General features: G+C 34.3%; 1 protein-coding gene across 1 annotated transcript in view; it reads right to left on the bottom strand.

Annotated features, from left to right (window-relative positions):
• Positions 1 to 3029: 3029 nt before the first annotated feature.
• The window catches only part of LOC140449436 (uncharacterized), a 54374-nt gene continuing 38321 nt past the window's right edge, over positions 3030 to 19082 (bottom strand). Inside the window, exons 4-7 of the mRNA XM_072542605.1 lie at positions 15638 to 15673; positions 8675 to 8792; positions 3217 to 3284; positions 3030 to 3161 (exon numbers count right to left, since the gene is read on the bottom strand). Of these exons, the coding sequence (XP_072398706.1) occupies positions 3144 to 3161; positions 3217 to 3284; positions 8675 to 8792; positions 15638 to 15673 (240 nt within the window). The 3' untranslated portion in view covers positions 3030 to 3143. The remainder of the gene's footprint in view (positions 3162 to 3216; positions 3285 to 8674; positions 8793 to 15637; positions 15674 to 19082) is intronic.

Raw genomic sequence — 19082 nt, 5'->3', positions numbered from 1 at the left:
AATGCATAAATTTTTAACGTCAAATTGTGGAACTGCCATATTTTAAAAATTTTCAATATAATATATAGTCAATAGTCAAATCGGTATAGTAATTTTCAATAATCAATATATAAATATATCAATCTTACTCTACTTATTTTCTATCTATTAATCTCTATGTTTATTAATATATAGTATTTATTAAGCTATTCAATTTTGTCTAAATCTGACTCTAAAGTCAATCTAAGGACTTAGAGGAGATATTTTTAAATTACTTTAATCTTTGTTAATCTATTCAAATCTTTGTTTTATTTACCTTCTAATTTAGCTCTGATTCAATCTAAGGACTCAGAGGAGTCTGATTTATTAAAAATTCTTTCAAAATCTAATTTTCTTAATTCTAAGGAATAATAAAATCGCTTACAGGATAAAGACGATGCCGATGTGCATTCCTTTGCTCCTGAAGACTTCTTCTAAATTCTAATTCTCTAATTCCCTCGGGTGAACTCTGCAGACGGTTTCCCTGGGGCTGGTTCTTGGAACAGTGGACAAACACTTAAAAGTGACGAGGATCTATAAAGACTCTTCCACTTCCATACTGACTCTGCGCCAATTATGAATGTTCTTGGGAAAAACACTTTTTTAAAAACTGAACTTCACAATTAAAACTTTTATTTCGACTTACAAAGATTTTAGTAACAACAATAATAATTTAAATCAGACTATATTTTAAATCAGACTGAAAAATATTGATTTTAACATGGTGTTTTTATAATTTATTAATTGCTGATCTTGCTGTTCAATACGTCGCAATTTAGTCCAGAATGTTCAAGCGGTAGCCCCGTGTTGGAATCCACGTGGTGGAACTTACTGGATGGTAGCGGTCATTGTACTGTAACTCGTGCTATGACAGTGCCCGGCAAAAAAACAAGAATGTACTCTTATTAGTATATATTGGCGTTTTTCGGACGGGTCCGTCCGTGCCCGGCCTGAAATTAATCCCAACGATATTTTTGTTTTTGGCACTAGGGATGCTCGAAAACGACACGTACTGCACGGACTTGTAGAAACATGATTTTATAGTTTGGTGAATGTATTAAAGAAAAATATTCGTGAAATTTTGTTTCGTCGTCCAAAAGTTCTCTGTATATTTTGAATTTTTCTTTGGTTTGTTTTTTTTCCACCTAGGATGCACACTCTATCTTCTTTATTTCCACCTTTCCTTTTCTGCTCTTGCTCTTCCTTTTCATCAAGTAATAATACCAACACGGTGAGATCTTTTATCCATATTTTTAACTTTGTTTTACACAGAAATATGTAATAATGTTATCTTCTCCATTCTGCCTGGTACGCACCCTGCTACGACGCAGTTGATTGTAAATATAATATTAAAAATACCAGGACTCGGCACTGACATGGATTTGATACATCACGCATATGTATAAATCGACTTTAAAGCTTTAAGTACTGTCCTAATAATTATGGTCTTATTAAGTTTTTTTTACGTAGCACTTATATATATTTATTGATTTTTTTCGTTGAATACACCAGTTTTCTAAAGCATTCATTGCCGTTTATAGCTTTTTTGCCACTAGAGCAATGTCGTTTGCATATAGGCTAAATAGAGTTTCGGGTATTCTTAGCACGTCGGCTGGTGTATATGCTGTACAGTAGGGGTTAAAATACTGCCCCCTGTATTAGTCCGGCTTCCGGGGCTTCGTGTTCGGACAGGGCTTATTTCGTTGTATTGAGACCCTGAATCTCCAGTTGCCAAGATACAAGGTTACTAGTCTTGTCATGGCGCCGCTGTATCCACATTCTCTCATTATTTATACTAGTGCTTGATGCCATACTCTGTCAAAGGCTTGTATTGCTTATATTTATAAAGGCAGATTCTGGATGTTTTTATCATTAAATTCAGCTATCAATTAGTTATTTGATATTTGGTTAGTCGAAGTAATTATGTTCTCTGACCTGCTGTGCTCTGAAGCCAAACTGAGCTTCAGGAGTTATTTTAAGCTGGTCTGTCTCTGTTCGGAGTCTGGTTTGTATGACTCTTTTTACGATTTTGCTGACTGCAGGAAGTAAGCTTATCGGCCTGTAATTGTGCGAAAAAATTCTGTTCTTCCCGATATGAACAGAGCCTGTACCTCAATATGCATTTTTGTGGTATTTGTTAAATAAACTATGGCTTTGAGTCCTTTTTGGCGAGCTTTTCATGATTAACTCGCTTATTTCCCTTAATTCGCTTATTTCCCTTAATTTCAAAAAAACACACCGGTTATAAATATACTAGGCTGTTGGATACATGAAATCTTAGACCAAGAACAAGAGGTTAAATGTAGAATAGAACAGGCAAGAAACACCTTCTTAAAGATGAGACAGTTACTCACTACCTGTAATTTTAATTTTTCCCTACGATACCGCATCATAAAGTGTTATGTATATAGTGTACTATTACACGGCGTGGAAGCTTGGACGTTAACAGTCAGCTCGTTACGACGTTTAGAGAGCTTTGAGATGTGGGTATTTCGTCGTATACTGAAAATTCCATGGACCGACCGCATTAGAAATGAAGAATTTTTAAGGCGTATGAATAGAGAACGTGAACTCACAGAAATTGTTAAGAAGCGTAAAACGTCTTATTTTGGACACATATTTAGACACGACAGGTATAACTTCCTTCAGCTTATTATAGAAGGGAAAATAGAAGGCAGACGCGGCCCGGGTAGACGACAAATGACTTGGCTGCGCAACATCAAAGATTGCACAGGATTAGACTTTCAAAGTTTAATAGGGAAAGCCCAAAATAGGTAAGACTTTGCAGAGGTCATCGCCAACCTTCGCTAAGAAGACGGCACCTAAAGAAGATTTCCCTTAAAGATGTTGGTGTGATTATTCCGTTTTTGTCTTCGGGTGTTTCTGAATGTGGCTTTTGACTTCTTTGTGAAAATATTCATCTCGGTAAGACTTTAATGTACCCTCTCGACAGTCCTCCTCATCACATCTATTTATATATCGACTATGCTAAATTAAACACGTGGCATTGATGTGGGGAATTTTTATTTAATATTATATTAACAATATACAAATAATTATACTTAATTATATTTTAAAGTTCACAAAGTCATCTTCCTCTTCTTTTTATTATTCCTTTCGTTTTATTAAAAAATGATATATTTCTGAAAATAAATAAAATTTCAGTATTGAAAAATAATAATAGTAATAAAAATTTACCTCTGGATTGATTTTGTAATGGCATTTAGTCATTTCCAGAATCTTTTTATTTGTTGGTACGTCAGGTCCTAAAACAAAATTTGGTTAATATGGTAGAGTACAAATTAACTCGTTTAGTTAGTACGACCTCCGAAAAATCTAGTAAATACGAAAATTTAGTCTAGATTCACCTGATTTTTATATTTTTTAAAAAATCGGGAAAACCTATTTCTTCTTGAGTTGGAAGAAATTAAAGCTACTATAAAGAAAAAAGCACAACATAAATCTCCTGCTGTAAATGTATTTCTATCTGAAGTGGTAAAAATTGTAAAGAAGACATACACTACTTATTTCAACTCATATTCAAAACCTTTAAATCAGAGTAAGACATTCTCCGTAATTGTTCCTTTGCATTAACAAATTTTATCACAGAATGCAACAATTATACGTTAATCTTACTCATAACAATGCAGTTAAAAACATGGCCGAAAAACATATACAGAATATTGACTATGATGTAGATAGAATTGCAATATGAAAGCCTGAGAAAGACATGGCCCAACGGCACCAGATAAGCTATGACCGAAAGAAATCCATAGGTACGACTTCACCTTTACACTTTTAGTTTATTTGATCCATGTGATTGTAAAATATCAAAAACTGTCATTTAAAAACCTAATTTTATATTTAAATAACTGTTTCTATATTAGATCGAGAATCAATCGAGAATTGATTTGTCTAATTTTGGTTTTGATACGTTTATTTAAAGACCTAAGAAGGTTTAATAGATGAGAAAATATGATAAAATTATAAAGAAAATAGTAAAAGCACTGGTTCTATTTTCTAAAAAAACAATTCTAAATAAACTTAAATTGTAAAATATATTGAGAATGATAAAAAATGTTAAAATCTAATTGATCTAATACATACTAAATTCATAAAATTTTGCGTATTACATTTTTATCGTACATATGAAGAAAGTAAGCTGTACTATCTTTTAAAAAGTATATTTTATAAAAAAATGTTTAATAATTTACAGTCGTTGAGTTGCGCCCAATTTAGACAACTTGTAGACATGTAGACAACTAAACATACAGTTGTTCTAAGCATTGCGGAGAGCTGAAATATCATATTACTTAATATTTCCTTAAATAAAATGAATAAATTTCCATATTTTGAGTGAGCGCGCAATTTTGGAGGCGAAAAATGTTGATGTTAACAAAATTAACTCCATATATAACAGTTGTTACTAGGTAATCTGATATATTTTAAATCAATCGACAGTTTTGTTAATGAAGACGAAGCCGTAAATTATTCAAAACAATTTTGTTTTGAATATATCGGGGATGCCAACTACGCAAATATATCTAACCCCCTAAATTTAAAATTAAAATTATCAGTCTTCTAATAGTCACTACAAAAATGTGATTTATTTGAGCTAAGTTTCAGTCAGTTCAGGAACAAATTAGCAACTGTAGATAAATTACTTCACATGGTTGAAAACGCGTTTTACTAACTGAATTCGGTAGTTTTGAACAAGGTTTAACTCCTTAATCGTCAGTTGCGCAATGTGAACACAAATTATAGCGATTTATATACAAGGTGCGGCAGGGTGCCAGGTCGGTGGCTGGACCAATGTCTTGAACCCAATGTCCTGGCACTATCTGTTTCTTCCCACTAAGCTATATGAAGACTACCTCTTTGAGAGTTGTTTGGCAAAAGTGAAACCATTGCTGCGTCACGCTAGCAAAGGCGGGACAGTCCCCCGCAAAGTATTCGGCTGTCCCTTCCCTATTGTCACATCAAGGACACATTCCTGATTAACTGAGTTCACAGATGTTTTGCTGTCTCGCAAGGTTAGCGGACCTGTGAAGACCTGCACCACCTCCCAAATTCAGTTTCTACTTAAAACAGTTGGTTTTCTAACAAGACTGAGCTGACAACCTCCTTAGTCTGAGGATAATCGGTTTTTCTATTCCATCTTGCCAGGTGTTGATCTAGGGACCACTTTCATATATCAGTTTTACATTTCTGATACTAAAATGCTAAAAGGTTGCAAGTGCAAAACACACCTTCTCTGTACTTCCGCTGCAACATCCGCTGCCTCATTACCCTAATACCGACATAACAAGGCACACATCTAACTAATAGCTGCTTTGTTGTTTTTAGCCTACAACTCATTCAAAACTTTACAACTGGTTATTATGCAACTCTGTTATTTGATAGGAATTCAGATATTAGCGGCTACCTCTGTATCAGAGTACACAATTATATTATTATCTTGAATTCCAGCTTTGACCATTGTCTCAGCAGCTTACAGTAGGGACAATTTTCTCCATGAAAAACAGTAACATGTTTACCAAGGTAAAAAAAGTAAAAGTCCGAGTACTCTTCTACAGTCATACAAAAGACCTATGATCTTGATAGTCTAATTGTCAAGGTCTTAGCTGATGTATCTAATGTATGTTTTTATTTATATTTTTTTACACCAAAAATCCTAACTACTTAGGTATTAATATCTCATCTGTAACAAATTAAGAATAGGTCTTGATAAGTATGTTTTTTTAAAGCCAACCTAATAAAACTTCACCTAATTTTTGAAGAAATTATTGTTTGGATATTGAGAAATCATGACTAAACCTTAAACTAAAGCTAAAATATAGGATAATTTATTTAAATAATCTTAGGAAATACTCATTCTACATCTTAAGAAATCCTCTATATCAAAATGAAATATTTCGCTATGTTCTAAAAGAGTATTTCTACAAAAAGAAAAAGAAAAAGAAAAAGAGAATACACCGTATTGACTCATTATGTTAAAAACATGTAGCAAATAAAAATGGATTAAGCTACATCGACACAAAAAACTGGATAGAAGGCTCTGCAGGAATGTCCCCTAAAATATTAAAAACGCAACTTAAGATTACTTTATAACAATGCATTCTTCTTCTTCTGCTAGTGCCTATCCTCTATGGATGTTGGCTACCACAATGGCCTATCGTATTTTATTAGCAGCTGTTCGAAATAGGTCTGTGGTGGTCATACCTGCCCACTGTCTCAAATTCTTAAGCCAGGATATTCGGCGGCGTCCTGGTCCTCTATTTTCTTCTATTTTCCCTTCTAATATCGATAGTAGGATTTTATATTTATTTTCATTTCTCACTATATGTCCGAAGTATGCTAACTTTCTTTCTTAAATAAATTTTAAGACTTCAGGTTCCTTTTTGTAAACGTTGCATTACTGCGTCGTTAGTTATATGATATACATATAATATTCTGAGCATGCGACGATAGCACCACATCTCGAAAGACTGCAACCGTCTGCAGGACACATCAGTGAGTGTCCATGCCTCTGCTTCATACATAAGAACAGAAAACACATAAATATTAAGGATTTTGAGTCGGAGTTCACGGTTAAATTGCAGAGAACTTCCTTCATCTGTTGGAAGGCACTCCTTGCTTTTTCGATCCTACATTTAATCTCGTATGAGTGATCCCAGCTGTCTGTTATGTTGCATCCTAGGTATGTTATTTTTTCTGTTCTATCCAATACCTCATTGTCTGCCATAAACTTTGCATCTGTATCTTGGTTTTTGCTTATGATCATAATTTTCGTCTTCTTTTTATTAAGTTTCATTCCATATTTTCTATCGATGTTAACTACTATCAGTCTTTGTAATCCTTCAGCACTATCCGCAACAAGGACAGTGTCGTCTGCATATCTTAGATTATTTATTACTTCACCGTTAACAATCACTTCATCAGTCGTTTCTCCCAACCTTGTACGCAAAAAGGAGTACGCTACCTTGTCGTACTCCTTTTTGTATTGGGACTTCATCGGATAATTAATTGTCTACTCGAATCTTGGCTACTTGTTTCCTATAGAGATTGGCTATAATTCTTATATCCTTGTCATCGATGTTTGCGATTCGCAAAGTTTCAATAAGCCTCTCATGCTGTACTTTGTCAAATGCCTTTTCGAAGTCAATGAAACAGGCAAAGACATGCAAAGACATCTGTATTAACATCTCTTGCTCGTTATATCAATATTTGTATGCTAAAAAGTGCTTTTCTTGTGCCAAGACCGCTGCGAAATCCAAATTGTACATCAGCAGTACCTTCCTCCAATTTCTTGTATATGCGAGCATGGATGATGTTTAAGAATATTTTGAGTGAGTGGTTCATGAGGCTAATGATTCGGTGTTCTTCACATTTCTTAGTATTTGCTTTTTTTTGGCAGTGGTATAAATATGGACATGGACATGTACCAATCTTTTGCTAAAGTTCCTGTTTCATATATACGGTTAAATAATTCTGTCATAATTTCAAGTTGATTATCTTCTATCAATTTCAATACCTCAGCATATATTCTATTAGGCCCTGGCGCTTTGTTATTTTTTAGATGACTTATAGCAGATCTTACTTCTGATTTTGTTAATGTTGGTTCATTCTCGACGTTGTCATATACTTCAATGTGTTGGTTGTCACTGAACAGTTCTGCTATATATTCCTGCCATCTGTCCATTTTTTCTTGTGTATTGAATAGTACGTCTTCATCTTTATCAAACAGTGCAGTTGGCATGGTTGTTCTATATATTTCTGTCATTTCTTTGATCTTCCTGTGCATATTGAGTATATCATGTTTTTTCTGTAGGATCTTTATTTCTAAGCATTTCTCTAACAGCCAGGATTCTTTTGCTAATTTTATTTCTTTAAGTACCTTTTTGTGATGTTCCTTGTACTTTTCTGGATCTTTATTCTTAAACTCTCTTCTTTGCTCCATAAGCTCTAAAATCTTATGTGTCATCCATGATTGTTTTATTCGTCTCTCCTGTTTGATGTTGTTTATTGTTGTTGGTACTAATACATCTTTGATCTCGTTCCACATTGTATCTATATCTTTCCTATTATGTGTTGCAATGTCGTTAAATTTTGTGTTTATTTCTTCTTGCATTTGTTGTTTTACGTTGCTTTGTTTTAGTTTTTGTATGTCCACTGTTCTTATAACGCCCGACTTTCGAGTTTTTTTCATCCTTACTCTCAGTTCAGCAAGCAATTAGTTATGGTCGGAGTTGATATCTGCTCCAGGATAGGTTTTTATTGAAGTAACCGCAATACGAAACCTTTTATTTATTAAAAAATAATCTATTTGATTTCTAAATTATTTGTTGCGGACTATCGGCGGGAGACCTCCAGGTATATAGCCTTCTAGCTGGTAGTTTGAATTGGCTGTTCATGATTACATGCATTAACAATGTTAATTAACAATATTGCATGAACAATGCATTAAGAAGATTTTTTATGGTATTGTGTAGACTTTGATTATAAAAAGAAGCACATCGTATATGAATTTGTTCTAGCAATAGAGATTAGCCCAAAAGTATTATATAAAAAATAATTTCATTCTTAAATAATAGCTATAGCAAATTCACTTTGAAAAGTTAGAATGAATGTGTAAAAAAGCTAAAAGTATCCTCACCTAATTCTCTTGCAGTTTTGGCACATGGTATATATTGGCTGAGTTCCTCTGGTTTAACTACTCTAACAGGCCAATAATGCTTCAGTTTTTCAGGTACTGCTTCCAAGTTGGGTTTCAACTAAAATAGTCAGTATAGTGTAAAAAAATAGATAAAATAGTAGTGGAGAAAGATTAATAATGCATTAGTTAAAAATTTATAGAAGTTACTATAAACACTATAAACACTCATTAAATACTCCTTAAAAAAGTAGTAGAAGAGGTTCGTGGAAATTTTAGTAGGAAAGTATCGTCCTCTTTCTGGAAGGTGTCAATTTTTAAAGTCATGCGTATTTTTTGTCTTTTTCTAAAATACGAGATGATTATTGGTATTATTATTGAAATACTAATACAAGTGTTGGGAGAGGCTAGGCTACCAAAACGAGCACTGAACGCCAGAATGCAGGGAAAGAGACCAGTTGGAAAGCCAAGAAAGCGCTGGGAACACACAGTAAGCAGCGACGCACAAGCACTTTTAGGAGTCCGTGTATGGAGAAGAGCAGCCACAGACAGACAAGGGTGGAGGCAAAAAAATAAAGGAGGCCAAGGCTCATTTTGGGCTGTAGTGCCGTAGAAGAAGGAGAATACAAGTGTTTTTACCAATATCTTTTAGCTCCTCCAGTTATTTTTCCTGACATTGTACTTAGTAATCGTGCTCTAAGTTATTAGTAATCACTTATTAGACAAAAAAATTTCTTATCTCCTCGCGCATTATTTGCTTAGGCTATGGTCTCTAATAAACGCTGTACGCCGAGTACAGTGTAAAGCCATAAGTCACATACAGCGTTTTTCGATTGCCAGCAACTTCACTTTCTCAGTATACAATGTTAACCTTTTAGGGATAACGTGACATGATGGGACATAAAATGTTACGTCGGATTAGCAGTCAGCAAATCTAAAAAACGTCCAAAAAACAAATATTTTTGGAAAAACGGTCTAAGAACTTGTCGATTCTTTAAACATATAATTAAAATAGACAATATATCAACAGATATATCTTTTTTACATTTTGAGTACTATAAAACAGAAAAATCCAAATAAAACAAATACAGAACAACTATTTCTAAGAAACTAATCTATCTATCTACTTATACAAGGATTTTTACAGCTGTCGCCGCCTTCCTTCTTTCGGCCAACGTCCAGTCCTTTCGGTTCTGCCAATCTCCATCTCGTCTCGTCTTTCCATGGCCTCGTCCACTTCATCCCTCCATGATCTTCGGGGTCTACCTCTTTTCCTCCTTCCTATTGGGCTCCAATTCGAAATCTTTGCTATCCACCGTTTATGATCTGTTTTTCTCACATGCTCATACCAAATTAAACGTTTTTATTCGATGTAGTTGAGTATGTCTTGTTCTACTGCCATTCTTTGTTTAATCTTCTCATTTATAATGCGATCCATTTGGGTCACTCTGCAGCTTCTTCTCATTAACTCCATTTCAGTTGCTGTGATTTTGGACCTGTTTAGTTTATTTATTACTCAATTCTCTGCTCTATAGGTCATTATACTGCGTACCAAGGTGTTATAAATTCTCTTCTTTGTATTTCTGGTAATCTGTCTATCCCACCGTACCCCGTTCATTTGTTTATTACATGTTCTTGTCTGTGCTAATCTGCTGGTTATCTCTTGCTCGGTGGTTCCATTTTTTGAGAGTATGAATCCTAAATATTTGAATTTGACAGTGCCGTTAATTTCCCTATTATCGTCCATTTCCAAGTTTCTCACTGGTTCTTGCTCTGTTGTTAAATATTCGGTCTTTTCTAGATTTATTTCCACTCCATTTTTTGTGTATTCCTTTTCTAATTTTCGGAGCATATCACAGATCTTCTTCATCTTGAGCCGTTACCACTTCATCTGCAAAGCTTAATGTGTACAAGAAGTTGTCCCGGATTGGTATTCCCATCCCTTCACATTTCCTTTTCCATGGTTTTAATATTTGTTCGAGGAATATCTTGAACAGTGTCGGAGATGTAGAGCATCCCTGCAATAAACCTTTTGTGGTCTTAAATTCGTTGGAGTATTTATTGCCGGTTTTAACTCTTACCTTGTTGTTGTTGTAAAGGTTTTTTACGGCTTCTATTAACCGCTGAGGTATTCCAAAAGCCAGAGTCATCCAAAGCCTCCCTAAAGATTTCTTTAGAGTACAGATTAAAAAGAGTGGGTGACAAAACACAACCCTGCTGTACTCCACGTTTGATGGATATTTTTTCAGTCGGACTGTCTTTAATTTGGATGGAGGCTACTTGATTGTAATATAAGTATGTCAGCAATCTTATATCATAGTGGCCAAGTCCTGCTGCCCGTAGGCAATCGAAAAGTGTATCGTGTTGTACTCTGTCGAACGCCTTCTCGAAGTCGATGAAACAAACATAAACATTCTTTCGGAATTCACAACTTTTTTGTAATAGAACGCGCATACAAAATAGTGCCTCTCTAGTTCCTAGACCGTTTCTAAATCCAAATTGCTGATCACCCATCCTACTTTCGCATAGAAGGAATACTCGGTTTTTTATAATTTGTAAGAGTATCTTCAGTGTGTAACTCATCAAACTGATTAGTCTAAAATCGCTGCATTTGGTGGGCCTGCTTTTCTTTGGTAATGTTATAAACAGTGACTCTAACAAATCATCTGGTATTTTTCCTTCGTTGTAAATTTTGTTGAAGAAAGTGGTTAAGAAGGCAATGCTTTCCTCATCCAAAAGTTTAAGAAACTCAGCAGGGATTTGATCTGGTCCAGGTGCTTTATTGTTTTTGGCTTGCTGTATTGTCTTTTTGACTTCCGAATTCAGTATACTGGGACCTCTGTCTAACTGGTTATCACAGGCAGTATTTGGAGCATTTTCTCTAGAAGCATCATCAAAAAGGTCAGTGATGTATCTCTCCCATTCTTTGCACTGTTGTTTGTGATCACAAATTTTTCCGTCCGCGCTTTTAAGTATGTGAGCATTTTTCTGCTTTCTAATTCTGGCAGTATATTTAAGTTTCTTGTGGAGGTTGAAATTGTCATGCTTTTTTTTGAAGGTCTTCTATTTCTTTACATAAATTCTTAAGCCAGGATTCTTTGGCTTGCTTAATTTTTCTTTTTATGCGTTTATTGATTTCACGGTATTCGATAATATTTCTATTTTTGTGTTGCCGTCGAACTTTCATCAGGTCTAGAATTTCTTGTGTCATCCACTCATTTTTTGCCAACATGGTAGGTGTTTTCAAAGACTCTTGTACGTTCTCTAAAATCGAGTTTTGAATATCATACCAGCATTCGTATTGGTTCTGTTTTCATTTGGTATATTTGATATTATGTGTGTTTTACTATATATCTGCTGTGATATGTATTTGCGCGTTTGAGGGTTTTTCAGGCAGTCGAGATATATCTTACAAGGCTTAGTTGGCTTTGTTAATTTCTTTGTTAATTTATGTCAGCGCCGGGGTAAGTTTTTACATCTTTAATATTGTTTCGAAATCGGTGGTTTATTAGGATGTAGTCTATTTGATTCAGTACTATTCTGCCTTGATGTCCATCTTGAGGGGATTTCCACGTGTAGAGACGTCTTTCTGGAAGTTGAAACTAGGTATCTGTAATGGCGAAGTCATTTTCTTGGCAGAATTCTATTAGACGTTCACCTCTTTGATTTCTCTTTCCCAAGTCAAACTTTCCGGTGATGCCCTGCGTCATCTTCTGTCCAACTTTAGCGTTAAAGTCACCCATAATTATTATTGCTTCGTGTTTTTTTGTTATTTTTAGCACTTCTTCTATTTGATGGTAGAATTCTTCAATATTCTGCTCATCTGCGTCAGCAGTGGGAGCATAAACTTGGATGATATTTATATTTACAGGCTTAGCATTCAGCTGTATTAAAATTACTCTGTCTAATATTGGGATGAAGTTAGTGACATACTTATTAATATGCTGTTTGATAATTATTGCTACTCCATTTCGATGCATATGGTCTTGATTTCCAGAAAAATAAATGGCGTAACCATTCGTACAATAAGATACTGCACCCATTATGGCAAAACGGTCTAGGCGGTGTACTAGGTTTATTGGAGACCACCGGCTTAATTGTAATTAATCGTCTAATAATCGAATATCAAGAAATATCATCAATGCTTCGTAATATTGCTACAACAAAGATATACATTGAAAATTTCGTATAGCAACAATTAAACAAGAAATAAAGAAGATTTCCAAGTGTTACGAACGCCGTCTTCACAATCATATAAATATTGAAGTGTTAGTTAATCAAGATCACCTATTCAGTAGGCTCAAATCTAGCTATAACAGTGAAATATGCAACAATAATTATTAGATTCTAGGATGAACCGTTGGGAATATTTAGGACAGTAAAGTAGAAGATTAGGTTATATAAAATGGTGATTAGTTCTAAGATTAGGTGCATTGTTAATTTAATAAATAATAAAAACACATTTAACCTAGATTTGTTGTATTAATACTTTGTTTATTATACAGAGTGGGTCATAACTATTGAGACATAGACTAAGGACAGGTTATTTGGACCAAAATATGGCTATTGGGCCAAATATGCCTTAATAAAATGTTGCTGAGAAAAAAGATGCATCGTGTTAAAGTTAATCTTTGTTTTTCGTTTTTTGCTATTAATTTCCCTGTATATTTATAAATTGCTATCAAAATTGGCACAGATGCATAATCTTAGACAAGAAATAGTATTTTATTTACAATTCCACTATCAAATACCAAACTAATAAACAAAGTTGTAACTAACGTAAGGTTTCCGTTTTGACGATAAATCAAAACTAAACACACTTTAACTTAAAAGAACTCACAATAACTCAAACTAAATGTTCTACATGGTCTCCTCCGATTTCTATGCTTTTTCTAATTCTTTTTATAAAGGATTTTCGGACGTTAAAAAAAATATTATTCTGTCCCCTTATAAGATTAGCTGCATTTTGAATGTATCTCCAATGTTCGTCTCGTGTATTAATTTCATTGGCATAAACTAAGGACTTCATATGTCTTCAAAAATAAAAATCTAGCGGGTTGTACTCAGGACTTCTTGGTGGCCGTTGAAAATCACTGCCTCTGTCAATCCATCGGTGAGGAAATACGTCATTAAGATGATTTCTAACAGCTAATGAAAAATGAGGTGTTGCTCCATCCTGCATAAACCACATTTTCCTTCTTACATCCAGTTACAGATCATCTAAAATATCACTAAGAGTATTTTCCAAAAAGAATAAATAAGAATCTCCATTTAAATTCGGAGAAAGAACATAAGGCCCTAGTAGTTGGTCGCCTATAATGCCACACCAAATATTCAATTTAAACTCATGCTGAAAATCTCTAGCTTTAATAGCATGCGGGTTTTCTTCTTCCCAATAATGACTATTTCGCCAATTAAAAACCCTCGTCTGGTAAAAGTTGCTTCGTCGGTGAACATAATATTCTTAATAAAGTGTCTTTCATTGCGATGTTTATTCAGAATACGTTGGCAAAAATGTAACCGTCGTGAAAGATCTGTTGGAAGTAAATTTTGAACAGGAGTGAAGTGATTAGGATGGAGGTTCTCTTTTTTTAGAATTCTAACAATAGACGACTGACTTACTCCTGTTGCTGCTGATAGATGTCGTGAACTTATTTCAGGATTTTCATCTACTTAAACCAAAAGTTCATCTTCTTGATTAGGTGTGATTTGTTTCGGTCGACCACCCCGATTTTTACTGTGAAATGACCCAGTTTCACCTAAACTACGATATAATCTTGCAAAAGTTTTGTGATTTGGTTGCCTTCTGTTTGCGTATAACATTCCATACCTTCTGGCTACCGAGCGACCGCAAAAATTTTCTTGTGCGTATACTCAAATCATATCTCGCATTTCTTCATTAGTAAAATGATTGTGACTAGGCATTTCAATCAAAAAAAGTAATGATTACTTTTAAAAAATGCAACATTACACTACACTGTCACATCAAAAATAATTTACTCTGAACAAATAACATTTACCAACAACAATTATCTGACAGTCCAAAGCATACTTTTCATAAATGAAATAATATTTGAAATCCTTTTTTAAGACTCTAAGCAGTTCGACTGCGTTTTTATCGAAAACGGTTGAAATTATCATGTTTAAACAAAAGTACCAATTTTACGTAAAAATGATGTTTACGTCATATTTTCTAATAAAAATTACTAAAAAGTTTCATCAAAAAAAGTTTAGACTCAATTTTGATCATTAGAAATGATCCACGTGGCGCTCTCTATGACAAAACGTAAAATTGTAAATAAAATACTATTTCTTGTCTAAGATTATGCCTCTGTGCCAATTTTGATAGCAATTTATAAATATACAGGGAAACTATTAGCAAAAAACGAAAAACAAAAATTAACTTTAACACCCTGTATCTTTTTTCTCAGCAACATTTTATTAAGGCATATTTGGCCCAATAGCCATATTTTGGTCCAAATAACCTGTCCTTAGTCTATGTCCCAATAGTTATGACTCGCCCTGTATATTATTAATTGCTACTAGCACCAAGTGTAATCTGCTTATCACAGGTTCTTAATAGTAACATCGATGATTTTTGTATCATTAATGTTATTTTCTAGCTACAGTCAATTATACCAAAGTTCGGTTCAAAGGTTAATCCTAGTGTATCTCAAAAATAAGCACAATCAATGTATCTGCTTGTCTACTTTTTATGTATTTAAGACCCAATAGGGAAATCAATTAAACCCCTGTTGACTTTAGTACAAATTGGCATTTCTTGTGTCCTCTTGGTTAAAATTTGCAACTATCAGTGCTTCTATTATTTCCCTCTCCAATTTTCCTAGTGCTTAACATCCTGCAATTCTAGATAGATATTCTCGTCAAACAGTTAGATATTTCTATTATTTGATAAATGAAAACGAAAAAATAAAAATCAAATTGGTTACTAGTTTGAATACTTACCACTCCTGATTCTAACCAAAGGCATGTTATGTAAGGCTAAAAAAGAAAAATAATAAGAAGTTAAAATCTATCTATATAAAAGGCAAGGACGACAAGTCACACTATTTATCCAGTGGTTTATAAATTGATGAACAAATATTTATTAAATAAATACATTTATTTAATAAAGGAATAACGTTATTCGAAAATTCGCATAAAAAAATTTTACTGGGATACGAAAGGCGATATGGGTAATGCAATGGTCATGAACGCTATGCGAAGAGATCGGTTCCTTACAATTTGGCGTTTTTTCCACCTTGCAAATAATGAAGCCATCGATGAAAGGGACAAATATTACAAGATCAGACCCTTAGCTGACTATTTACAGAAAAAATATAAAGAATATTACGTCCCTGAAGGCGAATTAAATTACGACGAATCTATGGTGAAATACTTTGGACGCCACTCATGTAAACAGTTCATAAAAGGAAAGCCGATTCGTTTCGGATACAAAGTTTGGTGCCTCAACACTAAAAGTGGGTATCTTGTAAGCTTCAACATGTACCAAGGAACCGATCCCAAAGCAAATAATCATTATTATAAAGTTTTTGGAGCATGTGCGGCTCCATTCGTCACAATGCTCGATGAACTGCCCAATGATAAATCAAGATTACCCTACAAATTTTTCTGCGACAATTTATTTACGAGCCTCCACCTTTTGAAACATATAAAGGATCGTGGCTATAGCCTTACCGGAACAATACGGGAAAATCGCATTCCCAAAAACTGCCCTATAGAATCGAAAGCTAATATACAGAAACGCAAAAGGGGTGATGTAGAGTCGATTCTCGAGAGAGAAACTGGTATTATAGTTGTAAGATGGTTGGATAACAGCGTCGTAAGTGTAGCGTCAACATGTTATGGGGTGGAACCACAACCGCTCGTGAAAAGATATTCACAAGCTGAAAAGAAAATCATCCAGGTTCAAAGTCCATGCCTTATTGGTAAATATAATAATGCAATGGGGGGCACCGACCTAATGGACGAAAATATAAACCGCTTTAGAATAGGAATGAGGGCAAAAAAATGGTACTGGAGCTTATTTACCTGGATGCTAGATGCGACTATACAAAATGCGTGGGTGCTACGTAAAAAATCCGGCAACAAGTTGACACAGTTAGAGTTTAGGCGTGAAATTGTGCAAGCCTATCTGACCAAATACGGAGTGCCTGCAAAACAAGGTGGCCGACCGTCTAGTTCACTCTCAAGTCGTTCCTTTCATAGAGTATCTGATGATATTAGATACGATGGAGTTGGGCGTTTACTGGAACCAGTACCAAATAAAAAGAAAATTAGGTGTGCAGGTGAAGAATGCAGGTCGATCATGAGAACAAGATGCGCCAAATGTGAAGTAGGTTTGTGCACAAAGTGTAATGTTAAATTTCATACACAGCTATAGAAAGTTTTTTGCCGATTATCTCTCAATTTCATAGAATATTTTTTACTTTTATTTCATTCGGTTAATGTAGCCATAGGAACCTAGCGTTGCCATTTGGCAACAGGCAATATTTTTAGGTTTTAATATATTTAATAATTATTTTTGTCTTTTTCTAAGTAAGTTTTGTCCATTCATAAGAGTTATTTGTATTCTTTATGTAAAATAAAGATTTTCGAAAACTTTGTCCTTCATGGGTTAATATTGGACTGAAAATATTCATTGAAAAGCCAATCTTTTTGTTTTTATACAGGCTTTAATTTTAGTCGTTACACTTTTTTTGACAAAACTCTTAGTTTCAGAGCTATTTTTAAAAAACCTTTGAAAAACATGTTTTTTTTTTAACGAAAAATGACACTTTTCAACAGCGAATAACTCAAAAAGTATTGATCTAGCGAAAAAAATGTTTACTACATTTTTTGTTTAAAATTTGTCCTTCTATCGAATAGCGTAGTTATTTCGAGTATAAAAACTTTCACACTCGAAAAGGGGTGGCAAACACCCCCAGGATGGAAACACATCGGCACTATATAACTTTTGTTCCTTGAGTAATTATTTACCAACACACAAAATTTCAAATGAATCGATTCAGTTATAAAGAATTCGGAGGTAAAAACCCTCAGTAACTGATCTATTACATTTTTCGTTGGACTCATATTAGGACATTTTTCAGCTTGCACATTGAAATACAGATTACAGAAAATTATCCTTCAAGGCAAATTATTCGGAAAGCAAGGAATTGGGAGGAGAAGAATATCATGGTTAAAAAACCTGAGGAAATAGTTCTCCACAATAACAACTAATCTATTTAAAGCATCAGTTAATAAAATAATTATGGCCAGAATGATCACCAATATTCTAAACAAATAGGCAACAAAAGAATAAAAAGACGTTTTGGTAAGTAGCGTTGGCAACAACTAGTAGACTATGTGCAGGAAGATTGGGAATAAGCATTCACTGAAGCCATTTTTATAATTTTAGTAATTCATTTTACTGTGAAAGTAAACAAGCGTTATTCACAAAACCATTTTCTCCACCTTCCACGTAATCCCTCATTGAAGTTGTCGCTCCAACTTTTCGAGTGAGTACGGGAAGAATGAATGTAGGTTCCGTTCATGTATATGGTAGGTTGGTTCTCTTTACGGTATTTTTTAACATCTCGACGAGAAGTCTCTTCTCAATTGTTGGATTTCGGATTTCTCTATTAAAGTTTTCTATTCTTTTTTGTTTTCCTCCAACAAAACCATAGATCCTTCATCAATATTTATGAGATCTATTGTAGTTGCATTCAGTAACAAATATTCTATGTATTTGTCGTAAAGTTGAAACTTTTTGTTCGATAGGACAAAAATAATTATAAATCAACAAAGCACGCCTTTGTCGCACTCATCCCACTTAGATTTTAAAGCTAACCTATATCTTTTTTATTTGGAGTACTAAATGATGATGCCATACCTTCTTCGATGCACTTTATTTCCCTCGAAATTGCTTGTATGCTGCTTAAACTTGCACCTGTGGCTGTTACAACAAGTTTTTGCATTTGTCTTAAATCTATTAAAGGCACGTTGTCCCTTGCTTTTTGTTGCATTAAATTCATAACATTCGCTGTAATTTCTCGGCTTTACCGGTCAAAACTTTTCGATTCAATTTTGATCGAAATTCCATTTCATGTCACTGTCACTGTTCTTTAAGAAAACTGTCGCAGACTGTACCGACCAAAGTGTACATGTCCAGTTGTTTACTTCTACTGGTATATTTTCGATAATTTTACTGTGCGTAAAATGTGGAGAAAATCATCTTATCACGAATGCGGCAAGGATAGGGACAGCGACCTAAAATACGCTAACTGCGGAGAGGCCCACACAGCAAACTACAGAGGATGCTCGAAGGCACCAAAAAAAAAAGCTGCCCTACAATAACCAAAAGGCAGAGCCATAAATAGCAACACTACCAACAAAAGTGTTAGCTGCG

Source organism: Diabrotica undecimpunctata, chromosome 9, assembly GCF_040954645.1.
Source record: "Diabrotica undecimpunctata isolate CICGRU chromosome 9, icDiaUnde3, whole genome shotgun sequence".
NCBI classification, from domain to species: Eukaryota; Metazoa; Arthropoda; class Insecta; order Coleoptera; family Chrysomelidae; genus Diabrotica; species Diabrotica undecimpunctata.
Note: the sequence above shows the minus strand (reverse complement) of the source record. Positions and strands in the feature narration are given on the sequence as shown.